The following is a 22,088-nucleotide window of genomic DNA, read 5'->3' on the forward strand; positions in this document are numbered from 1 at the left end:
AGGGAGAACAGGTGGGGGAAAGAGAGGAGGTCTTTATTTTCCCAAACCCAGAGTTTGAAATAGGAGAAGACAGCATCGGGGACAGGAGCCCTAGTTGCTGGTCTGCCCCTAAAGAGATCAGACGTCAGGGCTTCTGGGCTGAGTTCTCGGGATTTTGCTGGTATGGAGGGAGGGAAGGGTCCTAGGAACGTGGCTGAGGGCAGAGGTGGTGAAGAGTGGGGCCCGAACCCACGAGCCAGGCAGTGACTAGATGCTGGTGGAGCTTTTGATGACTGAGTGGGCTGGCTCAGGTGGGCAGACCTAGCTGGAAGGCTGGTGGAGAAAAAGCGTCCTCAGGCAGGAAGCCAGTTTGGAAACCCAGGGCATCTCTGCTCTTGGGTCCTGCCAGCTCAGGGTGGGAGCCTCCAGGAAGCCGTCTTTGGCTAGTCCACTGATCCTCCGAGGCCTGCTTTGTCTCTTAATGTGAAAACAAACTCCGTAGGGGCCAGGGGGCTCTCCAGGAGACATGCTATCTGTTTTGGATCCTCCACACTTCACCCTTAGTCAAGTACCGACTATTAACCCCTTATGCCAAGCATCACCCGGGCCCTTCTTAAAAATGCGAATTCTCTGTTTTTTTCCCTAGATTCAATCGATTTGGGGACCCAAGGACCTGTGTTTGTAACGGCAACCAGGTGATTCTTTCCGCAGGGCAAATTTAAAAAACACTGCATTAGATGATCTCTGAAATCCCTGTCGGCCCTAAATTTAGTCAGCAGAGTGTAAGAGGAAGAGCCCGGGATTGGCGGGAAGGAGAAGGGTTCTAGGATTGACCCTCCAGTTCAAGCTCTGCCGGCAGTGCCAGCCCAGTGCTCTGGCCTTGGGTCATAAGGACCCTGTGCTGGGGAAACTCCAGAAGGTGAGGAGGCTGCAGTCCAGAGGCGCGTTCTCACCATTCTTCCATCAAGATCGCAGAAAGAATAGAAGGCCTGAAATAAACCAAAGTGAAAATAAGTATGAAGGAATCACAGGTCCCCGCCATCCCCGAGGCACTTTCTCATGCATGAGATTGGCAGGACAGTGTAGGTCTCAGCGACCCCCAGTAGAGACAGAGGGGCACTGAAACCCAAAGAATTTTAAAAACGTGCCCCAAGCACACGGCTAATTAGAGGAGGAGGCAGGAATCCGGATCTTCCTGCCTTCATCCAGTTCCTTGTCAGGGTCACAGCAGGGCAGCACAATTTCCTGGGGCTTGTGGGAGAGCTCGTGATGGGGCTACTTTTCCTTTATGGAGAATGGAGCGCCAGTGTCCTGGATTCCTGAAATTTCTCCCTAGTGGCCTGGGATCTAACACTTGCCTGCATTTGCTCAGCGTTTTACCGGGAGAGTTATTTAACGTGGAGAGAGCGTGGGACTCCGGGGAGGTGGGAAAGACTGAGATAAATGGGGGGGGGGGGGGGGGGGGAGAAGCAGACGGAAAGGTGCTCGCACGATATGGGAGCTTTGCGTTCAGGGAGGTGAGCTAAGTGTGACATCTCCCAACTGAAAGGTGGCGAAGCAGAGATCCAACCCGCACTCCCCTCTCTCAGCCTGGGACAATAAAAGGAGTGCGCGGTGAGATCTGCCTTTGCAGAAGCTTTTTAGAAATCCGCTGTGTCAGGGAAACCAAAAGACCAAACAAAACCCCTAAAAACCCAAGCCCGATTATTTCATCCACGTGGCACAAGAGCCAGCCAAAAAATGGGTGGGGAAGCGGGGAGGATAGAGTCACAGGTCCCGCCCCTGCTGGGAGGCAGGGATTTGCCGGGAGAGCCAACTCCTGACCCAGCCCCGGTGGCTGGCGGGGCGCGGCGGGGCGAGTCGGGGTTGAGACAGCACTTTTCCCACAAAGCGGCTTCGCGGCGGTCCCCTGTCCCCGCCCAGGCCACCCGGGCCCGCGGCCGCCGGAGCCGGGGAGCCTCGGCGGGCCCTTTAAGCGCGGGGAGGTGCGCGGGCTCTTTAAGGCAGGTCCGGGTGGTTTCTGTTTTCTGAAGGAAGTGACGGGGGGTGGGATTGAATGAAAAGTGCAAAACAGAGTCTCGGAGCGCCGGAGTCGGGAGCCGCGGGAGCCGGCGAGCGGCGCGGGGCGCGCGGGGGCCCACTCGGGGCGGCCGGGGCGCGCGGCGGAGCAGCCCACGTGCGTGCGGTGCACGGCGGTGCCCCGGGCGCAGCTGCGGGCGCCCCGACCTAGCCCCCTGCTGCCGGTGAAGTTTGGCAGCGCCCGCCCCCCCGCGGCGCGCCGGGGCCGAGGAGGGCGGCGGCCCCCGGGGATGCGCCCTCCCCGCCGCCTCGGGGTCCCCCCGGCGCCCCCGGCGCTGCTGCTGCTCGCGCTGCTGCTGGGGGCGCCGCGCGGCGTGGGCGCCGGGGCCGGGGCGCAGGCGGAGCTGCGGGTCCGCGTGCGGCTGCCCGACGGCCAGGTGACCGAGGAGAGCCTGCAGGCGGACAGCGACGCCGACAGCATCGGCCTCGAGCTGCGCGAGCCCGACGGCACCCTCGTCTCCTTCACCGCGGACTTCAGGAAGGTGAGGCGCGCGCGCTCGCGGGGGTGCGACCTTCGCGCCCGAGCGTCCGAAGTTCAGGCGCACCCGAGGCTGCAGTCGGGAGGACTGAGGCCAGGAAGGAAGGCGACTTGCCCACGCTCCCGCCAGGCTCTTCTCAGCACTTTTGTCCCCCACTTTCCAGTGCCCAGATCCCGATACCTCATTCTCCCCAGCGAACTCCTCAGGCGCCCTCGCAGCTCCCTCCCCCAGCCTGTCACCTCCTTGCTGGCTGTGTCCAAGCCCCCCTGCTCACCCCGACTCTGCTCCTTTCCCCTCCCCCAGCACTTCCAGAGCCCTCCCGGGCCCCCTCCTTCAGGGCTAGCCCTGAACAGCCTGACTGCCTTTTGCTCCAGTGGGGAGAATCCTGGCTTGGGCATCAGAGAGCCTGGGCTTCACTCTGTGGCTGTGTGACCTCGGGCAAGTCCCTTTCCTCCTGGGGGCCTCCTTGGCCATCACCGTCCAGGCAATGAGGTGGCCTCCTGGCCCGGCTACGAACCACCTCTCCCTGTTTCCCTTCCCAGGGCTGGGCAAGGGAAAGTTCACGGGCAGAGCAGACTGCCCAGGTCCCTCCCACGCTGAGAAGGTGCCTCTCCTCTTTGGAAGGCTGGGAAGCTTGCAGTAGGAGCACCTGGGGAGAGGCCCCAGGTGAGGTCCCCTCTCTTTGGGAGAGGTGCCACCCCTTACCCTGCCTGGCCCAGGTTTTGCCCCTGATTGGGGAAAGAGGCAGAGACCGAGCTCTACTCAGGGGTGTGTGTGTTTGGTGGAGAGAACCAGATGGTGGGCCTGGCTCCAAGGGGTGGGAGCGGGTGGCTTGGGGGGGGTGGGCCGCTGGCGGGGAGAGAAGTTGCTGGTGGTGGGGGGAGGTGTTTCAGGAAATGAGTCGGAAGGGTGGTTAGTGAGTGACTAACAGTGACCCAGCAGTGGGAATGCTCAGGAAAGAGAATGGGTGAAGTTAGATTTTCCGAGGGACTCTCCTGAACCCCGACCCCCCAGCCCCTCTCCCGATCAAAATAGTTCCTGGGCCAGTGAGAGGTGAGGCAGATTAGATAGCTGGGCAGCTGGGAAAGCCCAAGGCCCCCAGACCTCCTCCTCCCTCTTAGAGACCGGGACCTTGAGAGCAGAGGGAGCCAAGTGTGGGGGCCGGCAGTTAGGGACCCAGTGACTTGGCTGTGGATAGCGTGGTGGGGGATCCAGGGGACCCTTGACCGTGGAGGTGGGGGAAGACTGCAGTTCTTCCTTACACAGCAGGCCCAAACTAGGTTCTCAGAATCAGATAGGGCAGATTTGGGGGTGAGGCAGGGGGGCAGGAAGCAGCTGGCAGAGCAAGCACAGGCCCTGTCTCCCCAACTGAAACTCAGGAGGATTTTGTCAAGTGTGTTCTTTTCCTGGAAAATCCCAATTAGTGGCTGAATCCTTCAGCAGGCAAAACCTTCCCTTCTAAACTTTCACCTGCGCCCTTTGTCCTTGAAAGTGATTCTGGGCCAGGCTGTGAGCCTCCCACTCTCCTCCTGTCCCCTGACCTCCTCCTTAGGGCCCCACTGGAACCCTGGAGAGGGATCTCCCCATCTTTGGGTGCTCCAGGCCAGGGAGCCAGGCCACCAGCCAAGAGGCAGCGTAGGCTGAGCTTTCATAGCCTCCCGGCTGTGGGAAGGCTTTTTATTGCTCTGCCCTGAAGGGAGAGGAGGGCCCAGGTGGCCTGGGGTAGGGCACAGCGACTTGGGACCAAGGGTGTAGTGGGGGGATTGCCTGCCCAGCCAGGGAATCCATTTGGATCTGACGGCAGGAACCCATTTAAGTCCCCGCTGTGAGTCGACCCTCCACCCTGGTTTCTGAAGTCTGCTTTTCAGGTTAGCCTCTGACCCAGAGGCTGTCATTTCACACCCGCCCCTGGCATCTCCAGTTTCATCAGCAAGGCAGGGAATTGGGAGTGGAAGGCCCAGGAAGGGAAGCAGCTGGCCAAGGTCCCTCCAACTCCAGGTTTCTCAGTTACGTGGGGCCTGGTGGAGTTGGGAAAGAGGGAGGTAGGGGGGGGAGCATGGACTTCAGCACCTCCTCCCACACCACCCGCTGCCTGCACTGCCCAAAGCTGCTGCGATCCTCGAATCCGTCCCTTCATTGCCTGCTCAGTTCCCTGGGCTTCAAGCCTCATAGTCTTAGGATTTCCACGGGATCTATCTGAAAGAAGGTATGATTTATCCTGTAGGAAAAAAAGGCCTGGAGTTATGTTTGGTTTCATATACAAAACCCATGTGGGGTGGTATAGGAAAAGTCCCTAGTCCATTTGGAAATAGGAATGTTGGCCATTTGAAATTAGACCTGCTTCACCACTCGTTACTGGCTAACCCTGAGTGAGGCAGATGACCTCTCCAAGGCTTCGTTTCTGCATCTATAAAATAGGGGTGATGATCCTACCAATCCCCTGGTTATTGTGAAAGCAGGACAGGATCATGTGTGTGAAGTACTTACTATGTGCCAAGTACTCAAGAAATACAGGCCATTAGCTTTTATTATTGTGCATCACAGAGCATTTCAGCAAGCATCTTCCCCGCCAAGCTTGGGCTCAAAGAGATTGAACGATGGACCCTAAGCCACAAGGAAAAGTTGGCACTGAGGGAAACGGATATAGCTCAAGTGATTGGGCTCCCATCTATCATATAGGAGGCCCTGGGTTCGATTCCTGGGGCCTCCTGGTGAAGGGCAAGCTGGCCTGCACTACAGAGAGCTGGTGCAGCAAGATGGAGATGCAGAGGAGAGGCAGTGAGAGGCACAGCAGACCAGGGAGATGAGGAGGCTGGAGCAATTGAGTGCCTCTCCCACACTGGAGGTCCCAGGATTGGTTCCCGGTGCCTCCTAAAGAGAAAGACAAGAAGAAAAAAAGACAAGCAGACATGGCAGAACACACAGTGAATGGACACAGAGCAGACAGTGGGTGCAAACAGCAACAAGGGGTGGGGGTAGGGGTATAAAAAAATAAAAATAAAAAACAGAAAAAAAGCTGGCACTGAGCCTGGAGGAGCCCGGAGTCTCTTCTTTTCCTTGAAGCTCCAGAATTGCCGGCCAGCACCTCAGTGAGGGCAGCTGTCACCCTTGTCCTGATGTCTCCCTGATGCAGCACTGAATTTCCTTCTGCTGGAAGGAGCTCAGCCCTCTGGCTGGCAGAACTCACCCCCCACCCAGCCCCCTTTCTCCCGCCCCTTCCACCCTCCACTTGTAAACATGGTCTGACTCTCCCACAGGGCCACCCTGGTCCTGAGGCCAGCGAGGCAGTGGGTAATAGCAGTCAGCCCACCATATGATGCACAGCCCGGAGCCCAGGCAAGGATTCCAGATTCCAGGAGTTAGCTGGGACCAGCTCGTAGGTGGTCACCAGGCATTACTGGAATCCCTACCCAGGGGCTGAGAATCGGGCAGACTGAGCAGCAGCTCAAGAGGAACTGGCCCAGCTCAGTGGCTGCCAAGCTTTCCGCCCATTCGAATCATCTGAGGTGCTTTGCAACATCCCAATGTCTCGGCTGCGCTCCATACTGATTAATCCAGAAGGACCGAGGGTGGGAGTCAGACAGCACTGTTGTTTAAAGATTCCCTGGGGCTTCCAGGCTGCAGGAAAGTTTGGGAACCACTGGTGTAGATGCGCCAGGGAAAAAGAGGGCTCCCAGAGGAGGACCCAGGTTGGATTGTTCCGTGTAGGACAACTCCCATATTTGAAACCTATCATTCTATTCACAATAACCCTAATGTGCTTTAAGCCTAACTCTCCATGCCCTCAGTACAAGAAGTCTATTAATAGTTTGTACTGGGGAAGCGGACTTGGCCCAATGGATAGGGCGTCCGCCTACCACATGGGAGGTCCAAGGTTCAAACCCCGGGCCTCCTTGACCCGTATGGAGCTGGCCCATGCACAGTGCTGATGCACACAAGGAGTGCCCTGCCACGCAGGAGTGTCCCCGCATAGGGGAGCCCCACATGCAAAGAGTGCGCCCCATAAGAAGAGCCACCCAGCGCAAAAGAAAATGCAGCCTGCCCAGGAATGGCGCCGCACACACGGAGAGCTGACACAGCAAGGTGATGCAACAAAAAGAAACACAGATTCCCAGTGCTGCTGATAAGGATGGAAGCTGTCAGAGAAGAACACACAGCGAATGGACACAGAGACAACTGCGGGGTGGGGGGAAGGGGAGAGAAATAAATTTTTTTTAAAAAGTTCATACTACATGCTCAGTAGGCAAGAGCCTTCTTTATAATCCACATCCTATACATGCAATTAGACCCGGATGTGCATAGCCACTAGGCCTCTCCGATCACAGCTGGGTCACCAACCCCAGCCTCTAACCTGGCTTTTCACCTAACAGGTGTCTTGGTATCCCCAGAAGCAGGTGTTCCCGTCCAACCTCACTTTCCCCTCTGGGACCGGCATGAGTCATGTCCCAGGCCCCCTGGCGTGGTGCTGACCAGATGGGGAGGGTGGGGCTGGAAGATATAAGGGGAGTCATCACTCCATCGGGGTTGGTAGGCAGATTGGGAGGGGGCAAGAAAGAGACATGGACTCCAAAAGTATGGCAGGAGGGGCTGGTAGGGCCAGCAGGCCTTGGAGGGAGAAACCAAGACGAGAGAAGCCCTATGGGTGAAGGGTGGAGACGAGGGAGATGGAGCCCTGCCCTGGGCACTGCGGGCAAGTGGCATCCCGAAGAAGGAATAGAGGCAGGGACTCGGGTCTCCCAGTGGGACGTGGGGACAGAGGAAGCAACTGTGAGTGTAGTGGGTGAACATGTGGAATGTGCAAATGGCCACGTTGCTGCCTGCAGCTGTTTATCCCAAAGGGATATCATGTAGCTTGATGTCATCAGCAGACGCTCCCAGGGCCCCCTCTTCTCCTTCCTTGTCCATGCTGGGGCCCCTAGAATTTGGCAGTTTGGCCCGGAATGCATATGTTGGACAGTGTTATCAGGGAGGCCCTGGCCTTTCGGGAGTCCAGACCACTTCCCCAGAGGAGTTTGGGAGGAGTCACAGGGAAGAACGGTCAGGCTCCCGTCTGTGGGCCCTCAGGGGTGACACGGCCTCTCTCTGTGTCCAGGGACTCCCTCTATGCTCAGGGATGAACGGCGCCTCCCAAAGACTCCCCAGAGCCTGCAAGCACCCCCCTCCCCGTGCCCTGTCCCAGTGGGGTCCTAGCAGAAGGTCCTGGGTGGGGCAGTGAAGACTGCCACCCGGCAACAGGTGGGGAGAAAGAAGGACTGGGGAGAGGAAGGCTTCTTCCTTCCCGGGGCCTCCCCAGGGCGGGGTGGGGTGGGGCGACTGCAGAGAGGTACTGGTGTTGGGAGCGCTCAGGACAGGCTCCTGTTCCATGAGAAGTGAGACAGGCGTGTGCGCTTCTGGATGTCACCCACTCTGAGCTGCTTTCACACACAGGGCTTCATTTGCTCCTCCTGTGACCTCCTGAGGCAGACACTACCTTCATTTAGCATGCTGAGGCGCAGGGCTAAGAAGTCATTTGGACAACAACAAGCAGCTAGGGATATGGGATAAGGGCCCCGGGATCCTCACACTCTGTCCTGACTGCTTGTGCCTCCATGGCGTGGGGGTGGGCTCCTTGCAGAAGCCTGAAGAACCCGGATTAGGGGCAACAAAGCGTAAGAAAGAAGTGGGGGAAACCATGGTACAGAGGAGCAAATCCACAGAGAAACCCTCCTCCGTGCAGACTGGGGCTGGGCTGGGCCGGGAGCGACACCCCCAGCCATCACTCTGGGTGGGTTTTGCATACTGACCATTGGGCAGCTCCCTGCCTAAGACTCTCATGCCCCCTCCCCATGGCCTCTGGAGAGCTGGCCGACCATTTGGGAAAGAGCCCACAAATACCAAGAAGCAGTCGCTGTGCATTTTCTCCACCACTCAGTAGCTGTGTGACTTCAGGAGTCACTTGCCCTCGCACCTGGCCTTCACGGTGGGGACACCGTGACCCTCGCTGGCTTGTGCCTGTGCAGAGCAGCGCGCCCGGCCCCAGGTAGAGCTCATGCGTGCTTGTTCCTCCTCGCCCTCCCAGTGGGAGGCCAGGAAGACCTGTGAGGAGGGAGACGCAGTGCCAGGCGGGGCCCAGGGAAGGCCTTCCATGCCAGGCCTCCTTCCCCACATGCCGAGCGTGTTGTCCCACCCAGGGTCTTTTTCTGCCCCTGGAACCAATGCATCATAGGAGCTTGCGTTCTTTAAGTTGGCAGACGTTTAAGTGGCTGCCCCTGGAGATTCAGAGAATGGGTAGGGAGCCGGGAGGTGTCAGGCTAGGAATCTGGGTTGGGGGGATGCGGGGAGTCCCATCTTTGGAGCCCTGAGTCAGCGGGATTGTGGGGCACAGGGAGTCTACATAAAGCCCCACATTGTTCCCCAGGCCAGTCAGGACAGCAGTGACCTTTGGGATTTGACTGACAGAGCATAAGGGGCACTGGGGGAGGGCCGGGGGCACTGCTCCAGCGGATGCTGTAACAAGCAGCCTCTGTCCAGGGCCTAGCAGGCATCGTGGAATGGGGCACCCAAGTCCCCAGGCATAGTCCTTTAGATGTGCTTGGCCTGGCCTTGGCAGAATCCATCCATCCCTATTCCTGCTGGAAGGACCTGAGCTGAGCGGCCAGGGTGCCCCTACCTGGGGCACCAGCGCAGGGTTCAAAGGCATTGGTTCCTGGCTGCTTCTCTGGGCCGACCTGCCCTCTCCCCAGCCCAATGAAGCGGCACCTCTCCAGCCATAAAGCTGCCCCGACCAGCAGCAGAGGAATAAATATTTAGATTGGCTTGGTCTGAGCTGAGAATCACACACATTGGTGTGATGGGAAGGAGACCAAAATGGCGGAGGAAACGCAGGAGAGAGGGCGGCTGCCCAGGAGCAAGGAGGAGCTGGAGGGGCTGGGGGTGGGAGGCAAGCTGCTTCCTGGGGCCTGGAGAGATGGCCTCTGGCCTGGGCTGTACGGCCACACGGTGGGCCGGGAGAGGGGCCCTGAGGGAAGCGGCAGCTCTGCTGTCATGGCCCCTTGACGGTTGTTGTTGTTTTATTGTGGTCAATATATCTAACGTAAAATTTGACATTTTAGCCGTTTTTAAGTGTAAGAGTTAAGTGGCATTAATTATATTCATAATGTAGTGCAACCATCACCACTTTCTATTTCCACAACTTTTTCATCGCCCCACGCAGAAACTCCATGCCCTGTAAGCAGTGACTCCCCCAGGCCCCCTTAAGTTTCAATTCTCCTGAGGTAAAAGGCTGGGCTGGCAGAGGGGTCTGAGATAGGGGAGGGATTTCAGGAGGAGGGGGCTGAGGAAGGGCATTTAGGGGTTGGGGGGTCCTGGGCAGGCAGGAGGGAGTGGGGAGGGCCCAAAGGGACAGCGAGCTGGAGAGGATTCCCTCCCCGGGAGCTGAGGTAACTTGCAGGACGAGGGGATGTAGAGGGAGAGAGTCTCCGTATGCGACTCCACACAGGAGCGGCGTGTGCGACAGGCCGAAGGAGGGCGCGTGGGGCCACGGTGTGGCGGGCCATTAGGCTGTTGGGGAGAAGAGGTGTTTGTGAGATGGAGCGGGGGACTGTATGAGACACAGGGCAATTTCCACGCGGGAGAGAGGGGGTGGGACACGGGGAGGAAGTGTGTGTGGCATGAGGAGAGATGTGAGAGACTGTGAGGCTTCCTCAGATCCCGCACATTACTCAGAGAAAGCGGTGAGAGCCAGTCTCCACGGGGAAAGACCGCGAGGACGCGTGTGGGACAAGGAGGAAGGAAATGTGCGCAGACGAGGAGCCCAGTTTGAGAGACAATGGGACTGAGCGGCAGTGTGAGGGACGGGGGGCGTCTGTGTGGCCAGAGCTGCTGAGTGAGAGGCTGGAAGCAGCTGTGTGTGCAGAGAGATGGGGAAAGAGCAAGTGTGTGTGAAAGATTACGGACGTGTGGCCTGAGAATGGCACAAAGCAGGTGTGGGTCTGGGCGTATCAGTTAGGATTAGACTTGGCTGCGAGTATCACAGAACCCCACAGGACAGCTGCTTGTGCAAAAGAGAAGGGATTCCCTCTTTGCAGGCTTATCTGTGTCTAGGAAGCCGGCAGCCCAGGGCGGATGTGACAACACTGCCCTCGGCAGGGATCTGGCTCTTCTGTGGTGTTGATTCACCATCCTGAGCATGTGGCAGGGTCCAGGATGGCTGCTCGAGTTCCAGTGGCCACGAGCCTGCGGGACGGTGGAAGGGACAAATGGCCCCTTTTTTCAAGGACAGGTCTACCTCTACCCATTTGGTCATAATTTAGTCACATGGCCATGCCTAGTTGCCAGAGGGGCAGGAAAATGTCCTTATTCCAGAAGGCTGCATGGCTGGCCAAAGATCAGAATTTCTGTTCCTAAGGAAGGACGGATGGAATATTTGGGGCGGCTGGCAATGTCTGTGGCAGACTGTGTGAAGGGGCAGGCATGGACAGAAGGCAGCAGAAAGGGCGGGCACAGGTCGCCCACTGTCAGAAGGCTTTCCCCGGGACAGCTCGGACTCTCAGCGAGCCCCGGCACTGCTGGCCCAGAGCAGCCTTTGCTTGGAGATATGGTCCATCCCCAAAAGCAGCATGCCAGGGAGTGGGCACAGAGACTGGGGCTGAGCAGGGAGCTCAGAGGCACACAGAGATCACTGGAGACCTGGGGGCCCGATTCCTGGCTCTGCAGCCATGACGCATGAAGTTCACTTCCCCTGCCAGAGCCTCGGTGGGCTGTGAACTAGGGGATTCCCTAAGTCTTCCAAGGGCCAAAGGAGCAGCTGTAGGAGTCCTTTAGCTCACAGGAGCCGAGCTGCAGGCAAGCCCAGGGAGAAAGAGCTGTCTTCTTGTTGGGAGCCCTAGAACATTCATTCTTCCTCCCAGCTAGAAATCCTTGTGCTCCAGCTAGGTGCCAGCCACTGGGGATTCATTCTGTGTAGAGAAGGGAGGGTCGCCGCCGTTGAACCTGGGGACAAGTAGGCCTGTCCAATTACGGGACATTGTAGATCCCCCCAGGGCCCACTGGATGGAACGTGGGAGAGTGTGGGCTATGATGTGGACCATTGACCATAAGGTGCAGCGATGCCCAGAGATGTACTTACCAAATGCAATGGATGTGTCATGATGATGGGAGAGAGTGTTGCTGGGGGGGAGAGTGGGGGGGGGCGGTGGGGTTGAATGGGACTTCATATTTTTTGAATGTAATATTTTTAAAAAATGAATTAAAAAAATAAATAAAATAAAATAAAAAGTAGGCCTGTCCAGGGGCAGGTCATGGAGGGCCTGGCAGACGAGATGGTGTGAGGACAGAGCCCTCTACCTAAGCACATGGGCCCAGGCCCCGCCTCAAGTTGCCATCTTAACTCTAAAGCACACATCCCTTCCTGGCACCCGGGCTCGGAGGCCACCGATGACCTCCGGTGATCCACACAAGGTCAAGCTCGGACTCCCTGGCCTGAGCGCGCAGATCCTGAGGAGCGCCTGTCCTGCCCCTGTCGCCAGCCCCTTTGTCAGCCCCTTGCTGCCCCCACCTTCCTTCTTCGGTACATTCCCATCCCCTCATCAGATCCCATCCATACCCTTGTGTGTCCACTCTTCCTTAGTTTCTTTATTTTCAGACACTCATTGAGCACCTGCTGTGGGGACACACTGTAAATTAGGCATGACCCCAGCCTCCAAAGAGTTGAGAGCCTGGAAGGAGAGAAGAGGGAAGAGAGCATGGCGAGCTCAGTGGGATGCGGGCCGGGGAGGGCGGTGCGGGCAGCCTCTGGGGGTGGGACGGGCCACTCGGCTGGAAGGTTGGTGAGGGGCAGCGCGGGGGAGGCTGGCCAGAGGAGGCGAGGCATTCGGACTGGGTCCCGAGGGATGGTGGACAGGTGGGGCTGGGGCGTCCCAAGCAGAGGAACCACCAGCTCAGAGGCAGGCCTGGGTACGATGAGGCAGCGTCTGGGAACAGCAAGCTCTTCGGTTCCGATATAGGGGTGCCCAGGGAGCGTGAGAGGAGCTGGAGCAGGACCTGGGGTGCTGCCCTCTGGACTTGACACCCTATTGTGAGGGCAAAGGCGAAGGGAGCCCTTGGAGGGTGTGGGGCAGATCAGGTGGCAGTAGCACAGAGGAATGGATTGGCAGGGCGCTATGGGACCCTGTCAGCTCTCTGTCTTCTGCAAGTGCCTCTCTTGGCTGGAAACCCCCCTCCCTTTAACCCCAGGGCCAGCTGAGAAGTTCCTCACTCTGGGAAGTCCCCGTCCCCTCCGGCCCCACCCTTCAGGGGACAGCTCGTGCTCCTTCCTCCCTCCTTGGCCCCAGAACACTTAGCGTAAACCTCCATGGTTTCTCGGGGGCTCCGATGTCGCTGGTGGGACGTCAGCGTGCCCGCGAGTCCCTTGAAGGCAGGGCCTTCGTCTTGGTCTCTGCCACTCCCTGCCCTGGTTGTGAAGTGCTGGCCGGAAGGAGCCAACCAGCGCTCTCCCTCTGATGCACTGATGACCTGCGAGCTGACCTCTGGGCCGTGGGTGCATCCATGGGACAACAATCCGTCCCCCGGCCCGCCGAGATCTGGAGATCAGGGAGCCTCTGCCTGTGGAAGGTCAGCGCAGAGCACACCAGGGCCGGGGGTCACAGTACCAACGGAGAGTGTAACCCACTGTGTTTTCAGACCTTTCACTCGTTTATTCTTCACAACAGTCCTTCAAGGATTGTGGTTTTACTCCTTTTACAGATGTGAGGACTAAGGTAAGGAGAGGTTAAGTAACTTCCCCAAGGTCATGGGACTCGCCTGAGGCAGGCAGGATTTGCATGCAGGCAGGACTTGCTCTGAACTACTGTGCTGGTCTAGAACCTTCCTACTCCTTCCCCTTCCCTGTCCTTTAAAGTGCAGACAAGGGCCCTTCGCAAACACTAGCTCCATGTGGCCTGTCTGCCACACCCTCTGCCTGGCCCAGATTTTGGCCCTGGTGGCTGTGCTCTCCAGTTGTTCCTGGCCTGTTGCTCAGTGGCCCGGGGGTTCCTGGGCGCTCCTGGGAGAAGGGTCCTGATGGACACCTCCCACCTTGGGCATCCAGCCCCCTGCCACATCCCTAGACCAGGTGCCATCTGCATTGGGCTTTGGCCTCATCCGGGTGACCGAGCCCAGGGGCCTTGTGGCGGGGAGGAAGGCTGGGAGCCCGTCAGCTGTTCCCCGAGGCAGGGGGACCGCATCGCATTGCCCTTTCCTCTGCTGGAGCGTTAGCAGCGGTCCTGAGGGTAGGGAGAGGAGGGCAGGAGCGACACTGGTGAGGACGGTGGAGCATCTTCCAAATACTGAGATCAGGAAACCGGTGCTGGGAGCGGATGTAGCTCAGTGGTTGAGCGCCTGCTTCCCATGTACAAGGTCCTGGGTTCAATCTCTAGTACCTCCTAAAAAAAAAGAGAGACCAGGGCTGCCCTCTCCCTCCTGGAGCTCAGCAGGTAGAAGATGGTTTTCTGGAGAAAGAGGATTAAGAGGACTTGAAAATTCAGTGTTCAGGGAGGCTGTGGGCAGGGCAGGGAAGAAGCCGAGAAGGCTGTTCTGCCTCCAGGAACCATCTCCTCTTAGCTTGTCCTCTTGGTGAACCCCTCGATGGAGGACCCATCTGCCTCAGATGCCGTTATCTGTTGGTCACACAGAACGGGGAGTGGCTGCTACCCGCCACAGTGCCCAGACCAGCTCCACCGAGGGCTCGGAGGCCACTACGGGACAGGCGTGATTGGAAGAGGGCCACTCGCTAGCTGTGTGGCCAAGCACAAAGCACATAGCCTCTCTGAGCCTAAGCATCACTCTCTTTAGCTGGGCATCGAGGAAATTGGACAAGGTGATCTAGGGAGGCCGTCCAACATGTCGCTGAGAGATTCCGGGCTTTGGAGTCCCACTGCCCAGGTTACCATCCTGGCTACATTCCCTCTTTTAAAAAAAAAAAAAAAAAAGATTTGTTTCTTTCCCCTTCCCCCTCGTTGTCTGCTCTCTGTGTCCATTCGCTGTGTATTGTTTCTTTTTTCTCTGCATCCACTTGCATTGTCAGGCGGCGCTGGGAAACTGCGTCTCTTTTTTGTTGCGTTATCTTGCTCCGTCAGCTCTCTGTGTGTGCGGCGCCACTCCTGGGAAGGCTGCACTTTTTTCATGTGCGGTGGCTCTCCTTGTGGGGCACACTCCTTGCATGTGGGGCACACCTACACAGGGGACACCCCTGCGTGGCAGGGCACTCCTTGCGCACATCAACACTGCGCGTGGGCCAGCTCCACACGGGTCAAGGAGACCCTGGGGATCGAACCCTGGACCCTCCGTTTGGTAGGCTGACGCCCTATCAGTTGAGCCACGTCTGCTTCCCTACGTTTCCTCTTAGTCCCATGACCTTGTGCAAATTACCCAATCCAAGCTCAGCGATAATGATAGTTCCTACCCCCTGGGGTGGGTGGAAGGATTTCAGAGCAGACAACACATCCTTTTTGCCTCATAGGAACCATGACCTGTCTCTTCCAGTTACCAATGTCAATAAATCTTCTTCTTGTACAAATAATAAAGTGTACAAATAATAAATCTTCCTCTCAATGAGAAATTCTCACTCCCCCTCTTCAGCCCCAGTCAGGTTCCCATTTTGGTGGCATTTTATTATTTACTATCGAAGCAGGGAAAAAACTGTTTATTTAATATCGAAGCAGGGAAAAAAACTCCAGCAGATTTCTTTCACCCTGGTCTGGTCTAAAAGTTCAAACACCTTCTGCTCCTGTTTGGCAGATGCCATCGTCACACCATGTGACCCGTCAGCAGCCCTCAGACCGCAGGGCCTTGCCCGTGCCTGCTGTGCCGGGGGAGGTGCTGTGGATCCCAGAGAGGGATCTTTTTGGCGGGGCGGGGCCGCCCAGACCAGGGAGGTGGACTCGGATGCCGAGAAGTCCGCTATCAAGTCTCCTCTGGCGGGAGTTGAGCCCGGGTGGAAGATGCCACCAGTGAGCCAGCTTCCGGTCTCCTGCCAGGCGCCCCGGGGGAAGGGACGATCAGGCGGCCTGGCCTGGCATGACCGGGAGATTCCAGCTCCCTGCCCCAAGAATGGATTTCCTGTGGCGCGAAGGCTGGGATTAGCCAGAGCTCTGATTTCATCTTCCTCACAAGTCTCTGGGGTCACGAGGAACTTCATGGAAACTTTCTCGCCAGCTGAGCCTCAGTTTCCCCTTCTGCGAAATTGGTGGAAATCTCTCCATGCACGCCCACCTTCATTGTTCCAGAGGTCACTTCATGAAAAGGAAGTAAGAGGTACCAACTTGGTCACGTTAGAGGACTACACTGATCCATGGGGACTTATGGGATGGCAAGCACTCATTTTTTTTTCAGATCATGCAGCATTTCTGACCACCTACAGTAATCAGTCACAGCTAGCACTTATTGAGTACTTGCTGTATACAGGCATCCCTCCAGGCCCTCTACACTGACTCACTGAGTCCTCACACAGCCCTAACAGGTAAATGCTCTTAGCATCCCCATTTTACAGGTGCGGCTCAGGGACGGTAGGAGACACGTCGGGGGCATCAGCAAATACTTTGCAGAGTTGGGGTGGAGCCATAGGCCCCTCACCCAGGTAGCAGGCAATCTCAAGGCGAAGGGTCAGCTCCATGGATCCCGTGGCAGGTAGACGGTCAGGCCTCGGCGAGTGGCCCCTCTCTGAGTGGTGGGGGGAGGTAGGGCACAGAGATCGGAAGGGAAACTACGCAGGGCTGAATATACACTCAGGGGCCAGTGCAGGGCCATGGGGGTCCTCGGCAGGGCAGGGAGGGGTCTCGACATTTGAGACCACTTCCACCTGGGACCTTCTAGCTTCTGTCTGGGAGGAAGGTTAGCCAAGGCCCAGAGATGGGTGAGATGGGGAGGACACGTCCAGTTGGGGGGGAAGGGGGGGGGGTGGTGAGCAGCACAGGGGGCTGGAGCAGGGGTTCCGGCAGCCGGATGGGAAAAGGAGCCCCAGCCCGCCCTCCTCCCTCTGTCCCCCTCCAGCCATCCCATTTAGGCCGTGAGTCAGGAGCAGGAAGGAGTCCTTGGCCTGCTGGCAGTGTCACTGGGGGAAAGGGGAAATGGAAACGGAAGGGGAGAGGTGAGCCATCCCACCTCCCCTCAGCCCAGAGGGCAGCAGCACTTGCCTCTGCCCCAACCCCACGCAGCCCCTCTACCCTCACCCGGGGCCGGGGTGTGGGCAGCCTGGCTGGTCAGACTCGCACGGGGCCTTTGGAGGAACACCAGCAATATCGGAGAAACTCTGGAGTCTCTACCTACCAAAAGTGCAGCCCCCTCCCCTGATGCCCTGGTCAGCTGGTTGTGGGGCATCCTGACCCACCCTGATCAGGCCGGCACGGGGGCTCCACGTAGGGCAAGCACCAGCGGTGAATGAGCCAGGCGCTGCACCTTCCAGGTGGAGGTGCTGTGCTCTTAAACGGTGGTTTGGAAAAGGTCTCTAGGAGTTCACTGCGTGAATTTCCCAGGCGGCTTTGGAACATTTGGGGTGTGTTCTTTCTTTGAAGTCACAGGTTGAAAGGGAAAAGGAGAACAATTCCTAGACCAGCAGCAGGGAAGTGTCTGCTGCAGGGGAGGGTGCAGGCAGGTGTCTCCTGAGCTGAGCGCTGGGCTGGTGGGGACCCCACCCTCTCCAGCTGCACCCCATCTCTGTCCTATCCCGCTAGGATGTGAAGATCTTCCGGGCCCTGATCCTGGGGGAGCTGGAGAAGGGGCAGAGTCAGTTCCAGGCCCTCTGCTTTGTCACCCGGCTGCACCACAATGAGATCATCCCCAGCGAGGCCATGGCCAAGCTGCGCCAGGTAAGTGCCCCCCCCCGGCCTGCCCCGGAGCCCCCACCGCTGAGCAACCCCCCTGCTGAGTGCCGGCCCCCCCCCCCCCCCGGCTGAGCACCCCCCTCCCAGCCTGCCCTGGAGCCCCTACCATTGAGTGCCTCCCCCGGCCTGCCCTGGAGCCCTCACCACTAAGCGCCCCCCCCGCCTGCCCCGGAGCCCCCACCGCTGAGCGCCCCCCTGCTGAGTGCCACCCCCTGGCCTGCCCTGGAGTCCCCCCCCGACTGAGAGCCCCCCCCGGCCTGCTCCGGAGCCCCCACCACTGAGCACCCCCCCGGCCTGCCCCAGAGTCCCCACTGCTGCTCCCTGACCAAGCTGGCCCCAACCTGGGACCCCACTGGCCTCAGCCTCTCCCCCAGGCCTTCAGCCTCAGGCTGTCCCTGGGCCCATGGACCCTGCCCCATCTGAGACCCATCTCCAGCACCCCACTCTCACACTATGGTCTGGAATCCTCTGATTTTTGTCCCAGACCAAAGCTGACCCTGGAACCCCCAAATCTTTCATCTAGGCCTAATAGTCAGCCCCCACATTCCTGCAGCCCCCCACCCCTCCCCTGGTCTCAGCTTCTCCCTGTTCTTGGTGAGCAGCAGGGGCTTAGCGCCAGCTCCACCACCTGTCACCTGGGTGGCCCTGGACAAGGTACCTCACCTTCCAAAGCCTTCCTTCCTGAGAATGTGGTTTATGGTGGGAGTTAAATGGAATGATGCAGTAGCCCCTCAAACTTGCCAAAACGATCCCAGATCAGGAGCCCTGCTCCCCGTCCTTTCCTGGATCCAGCCTCTCCCCAGCCTCATCTACCTTAGGATAGTTCTCCAAACTAGCAGCCGGTCTCCCCTCTCCTTTCCTCTGCTGCCCCTCCCAGTGAGCCTCAGTTCACCGAATATTCTCCAAAGGCCTTTTGGGCAGTGCCCTGGGACAGCCTGCCCTGCCTGCCCACCCCCAACTTCCAGCAGCATCTCAGAATTCTCCACTGGGCGCAGAGGGCAGCCCAGACACTGGCAGATGTGACCACTGTCCACCCCAGAGAAGAGCCACAAAGCCTGCCTGTTAGGCTGGGTGCCCCCTTGACCATATCCTGGGTGGCCCCAAGGTTCTGGCCTGGCCTTGCCCAACTCGAGAGCAGGGGACGAGCAGGCAGGGAGCCCCCAGAGGCCAGGTGGGAGCAGCTCCTCTCCCCGCAGAAAAACCCCCGGGCCGTGCGGCAGGCTGAGGAGGTGCGGGCGCTGGAGCAGCTGCACATGGACATGACCGTCAACTTCAGCCAGGGGGGCCTGCTGAGCCCCCATCTCCGCAACGTGTGTGCCGAGGCCGTGGATGCCATCTACACCCGCCAGGAGGATGTCCGGTTCTGGCTGGAGCAAGGTCAGCTGGTGCTGGGTACTGGTCCTCCCAGGCCAGGCCCGCGGGCCCCACACGGTGGGAGCGGGAGGGAGGAGAGAGCAGAGCGCACCCACATTTGTGCAGGAAACATCTTGTGCACCTATGAGATGTACCAACACAGGAATCAGAGACATACAGACCCATTCTCTGTCCTCAAGGAGCTGCCTGGAGGATAGATGCCTGAAGTTCAGTATCATCCAGGGCACTGATGAGATACGGGGTACCTGGGAGGGACCTCTAGGCCAGCTGGGATGGGTCAGGGAAGGCTTCCTGGAGGAAGTGACCTTGAGAGGCTCTTAAGTAACAAGAAGACTCCCCGGCTCTGCTGGGCCCATGGAGGGCGATTCACGGACAAGTCTATCCTCATTCCTGCCCTTAATGAGAGCACAGCCATGGGACCTTCTGTCATGGCAGGCCCAGGTACCTAGGTCCGGTTGGGGCCCAGATTCCCACCTGCTACCTCTCCAAAATCAGCTCCATTCCTTCCCTTCCCCCTTTCTCTCGCCCCAGCTCTGCATGGGGCCTGCCTTTCTGGCCCATCTCCTGACGCCCTTTCTAGAACTGTCCTTGGTTCCTCTCCGTAGAGGGACAGGAAGATGTTGTCACTCTGCCTCCAGGCCCCTGGTCCCTCTGCCAGCCAGTGAAGGACTAGCTGTGGTCATGCCTTCCACCCACCCACCCCCTGCCCTCCCCAGGGGCTCACCCCAAGATTAGGGGTGCAGTCACAGCAGTCAGACCACGGCCCCGAGCCAAGCCCCGTCACCCACACACCCTCCCATTGTCCCCACCCCTCCCCTGGGAACGTGCTGGGTCTATGCTGTCCCTTTCCTGCCCTACTCGAATGTCACCTCCTTGAAGAAGCCTCCTTTGATTTCTTCTTTCTCTACCTAAAGCTCTATATGTAAAGGAACCCTCTATTTCCACATATTCCAGTATAGCGGTGGGTTTTTTAAGTGTAGGGTGGCAGCGTGGGAGCCTTGAAGGCACACAGACCTGGCTGACCCTACTCACTGTGGGGCTGGTTTTCTCATCTGAAAAATGGGATGACAGCCCTCATCAGGGTGATGGGCAGAGGTACTGTGGGTAGAGTCCCTGGCATGCAGTAGGGGCTCAATGAAAGGGTGATCATGCGTCATCTGTCTCCCCCGCCAGCGCCCTGGAGCCTGGTGCCCAGATCTTGCCTCTGCACCCCCTGTGCTAGCCTGGGCGGTGTCTGTAAAGGCCTCTGGCATGACCCAAGAGGCCCTGCAGGGCTGGCCCTGCCCCAGGCCCGGGGAACTCCCTGACCTTTGCTTCTCTCCCGCAGGGGTGGACAGCTCGGTGTTTGAGGCTCTGCCCAGGGCCCCGGAAGACACAGAGCTGCCCCGCTGCGGGCAGGTGGGGGACCGTGGGAAGCCCTGCACCTGCCGCTACGGCCTGAGCCTGGCCTGGTACCCCTGCCTGCTCAAGTACTGCCACAGCCGCGACCGCCCGGCACCCTACAAGTGCGGCATCCGCAGCTGCCAGAAGAGCTACGGCTTTCACTTCTATGTGCCCCAGAAGCAGCTGTGTCTCTGGGATGAGGACCCGTAGCCGCGGGGGTGGAAGGTGGGCCCAAAGGGGCTGCTCTGGACCCACCACTCCTCCCCCAGCACTAGAGGGGGTGGCAGCCCCCAATTGTGGCCTTAGCCCCTTCCCACTCCCCTAAACCGGGAGCCTCTGGTCCCCTCACTCGTGACTGTGAAAAAGGGGTGTAGCGTGGCAGGGGTTAAAATATGAAGGCAGCCCCCCAACTGCACCCCTGTGCCTTCCTTGGGGGCAGGGAGAAGGGGGTTCCCCAAACTTGCACCCCTCCCCTCCTTTATCTCCCTTGACGTGTTCACTTTCAAGCGACTAAAATGTGATGACCTGTACTTCTCGGATTTAACTCTTCCGTGGTGTGGACCCTAAAAGGAGGCTCTGCCTGTTATACCCCCTCCCCACCCACAACTCCCTGCCCCCTCAGTAAACACAAAAGAAGCTGCACCCCCTGACCCCCCAGCAATGAGGGGCTCATTACCCCCAAAGCAGAGCTCCTGGGGACAGATGCCTCAGCCCCCAAGCCAGATGACAAAGCGTCCTTCTCATTTCCGGCATCTGAGGCCACTGGTGGGGGCGGATGGAGACCCAAGACCGACCACATACCGACCACATACGTGCCTTGCCCCAAACCCCGGGCTCTGCCGCTGGAGCAGGCGCCAGCTCCTGCCCCCTCTCAACAGAAATATTTTTGTAGGGTTCCGGGGCGGGGAGGGAGCATGAAGTATGAGGAAAACTTGAATTCCAGATTTTTAATGCAAAGTATTTATCATTTGTACCAGAAATAAAAGTTTAAGTTTTTACTTGACTGACGGCTCTAGACCCGAGTTCTTGGGAGAGCTTTTGGTCAGTGCTGCCACCTGGTGTCAGCAGGTGTGTTCTGTTGTGCACTGCGTGAGACGGATCCTGCGACACCTTCCAAAGCACCCACTGTGTGCTTGGCCATGGTGGCGGGTAGGGTAAGACAAAACTCCTGTGCTTGGTGGCGGACTTGGCCCAACATAGGGCGTCCATCTACCACATGGGAGGTCCGCGGTTCAAACCCCGGGCCTCTTGACCTGTGTGGAGCTGGCCCATGCGCAGTGCTGATGCGCGCAAGGAGTGCCCTGCCACGCAGGGGTGTCCCCGCGTAGGGGAGCCCCACGTGCAAGGAGTGTGCCCCATAAGGAGAGCCACCCAGTGCGAAAGAAAGTGCAGGCTGACCGGGAATGGTGCCGCCACCCACACGGAGAGCTGACACAGCAAGATGACGCAACAAAAAGAAACACAGATTCCCATGCCGCTGACAACACAGAAACAGACAAAGAAGACGCAGCAAATGGACACAGGGAACAGACAACCGAGGTGGGGGGGTGGGGGAGGGAAGAGAAATAAATAAATAAATCTTTTAAAAAAAACGAAAAACTCCTGTGCTCAAGAAAACGAGACCTGCCTAGATAAACCCCCAGCCAGGCAGTTAGCAACGGGCAGCACGAAGGCAAGAGATTGCTTTAACTCCGGAACCAGGCTTCCAGGGTTCAACTCCTGAGCCTGCCACTTACTTGCTGTGCAATCTTGGGTCAAGTTATCTGCTTCTCTGTGGTTCCACTTCCTCAGTCATAAAATGAGCTTAATGGTGAGAACTTCATGGAGTCATGCATGTCAATGCTAGCTATTAGCCTTATAATGCTCACTGCTATTTTTATTAATATTGTGACTAATAGTGAAAAGAGCAGACATTTTCTCACCTATAAACCAGAGGCAACTAAATCAGACATATTTAAGG

General features: G+C 58.2%; 1 protein-coding gene across 1 annotated transcript; it reads left to right on the forward strand.

The window, feature by feature from the left end:
- The first annotated feature begins 1,787 nt into the window (after positions 1-1,787).
- OAF (out at first homolog) lies at positions 1,788-21,131 on the forward strand. Its single transcript, XM_004459522.4, has 4 exons — positions 1,788-2,540; positions 17,222-17,356; positions 18,568-18,748; positions 20,073-21,131. Exons 1-4 carry the CDS (start codon positions 2,289-2,291, stop codon positions 20,336-20,338), a joined length of 834 nt encoding a protein of 277 aa, XP_004459579.1. The 5' UTR covers positions 1,788-2,288; the 3' UTR covers positions 20,339-21,131.
- The last annotated feature ends 957 nt before the right edge of the window (positions 21,132-22,088 follow it).

This window comes from Dasypus novemcinctus, chromosome 27 (genome assembly GCF_030445035.2).
Source record: "Dasypus novemcinctus isolate mDasNov1 chromosome 27, mDasNov1.1.hap2, whole genome shotgun sequence".
Lineage (NCBI taxonomy): Eukaryota > Metazoa > Chordata > Mammalia > Cingulata > Dasypodidae > Dasypus > Dasypus novemcinctus.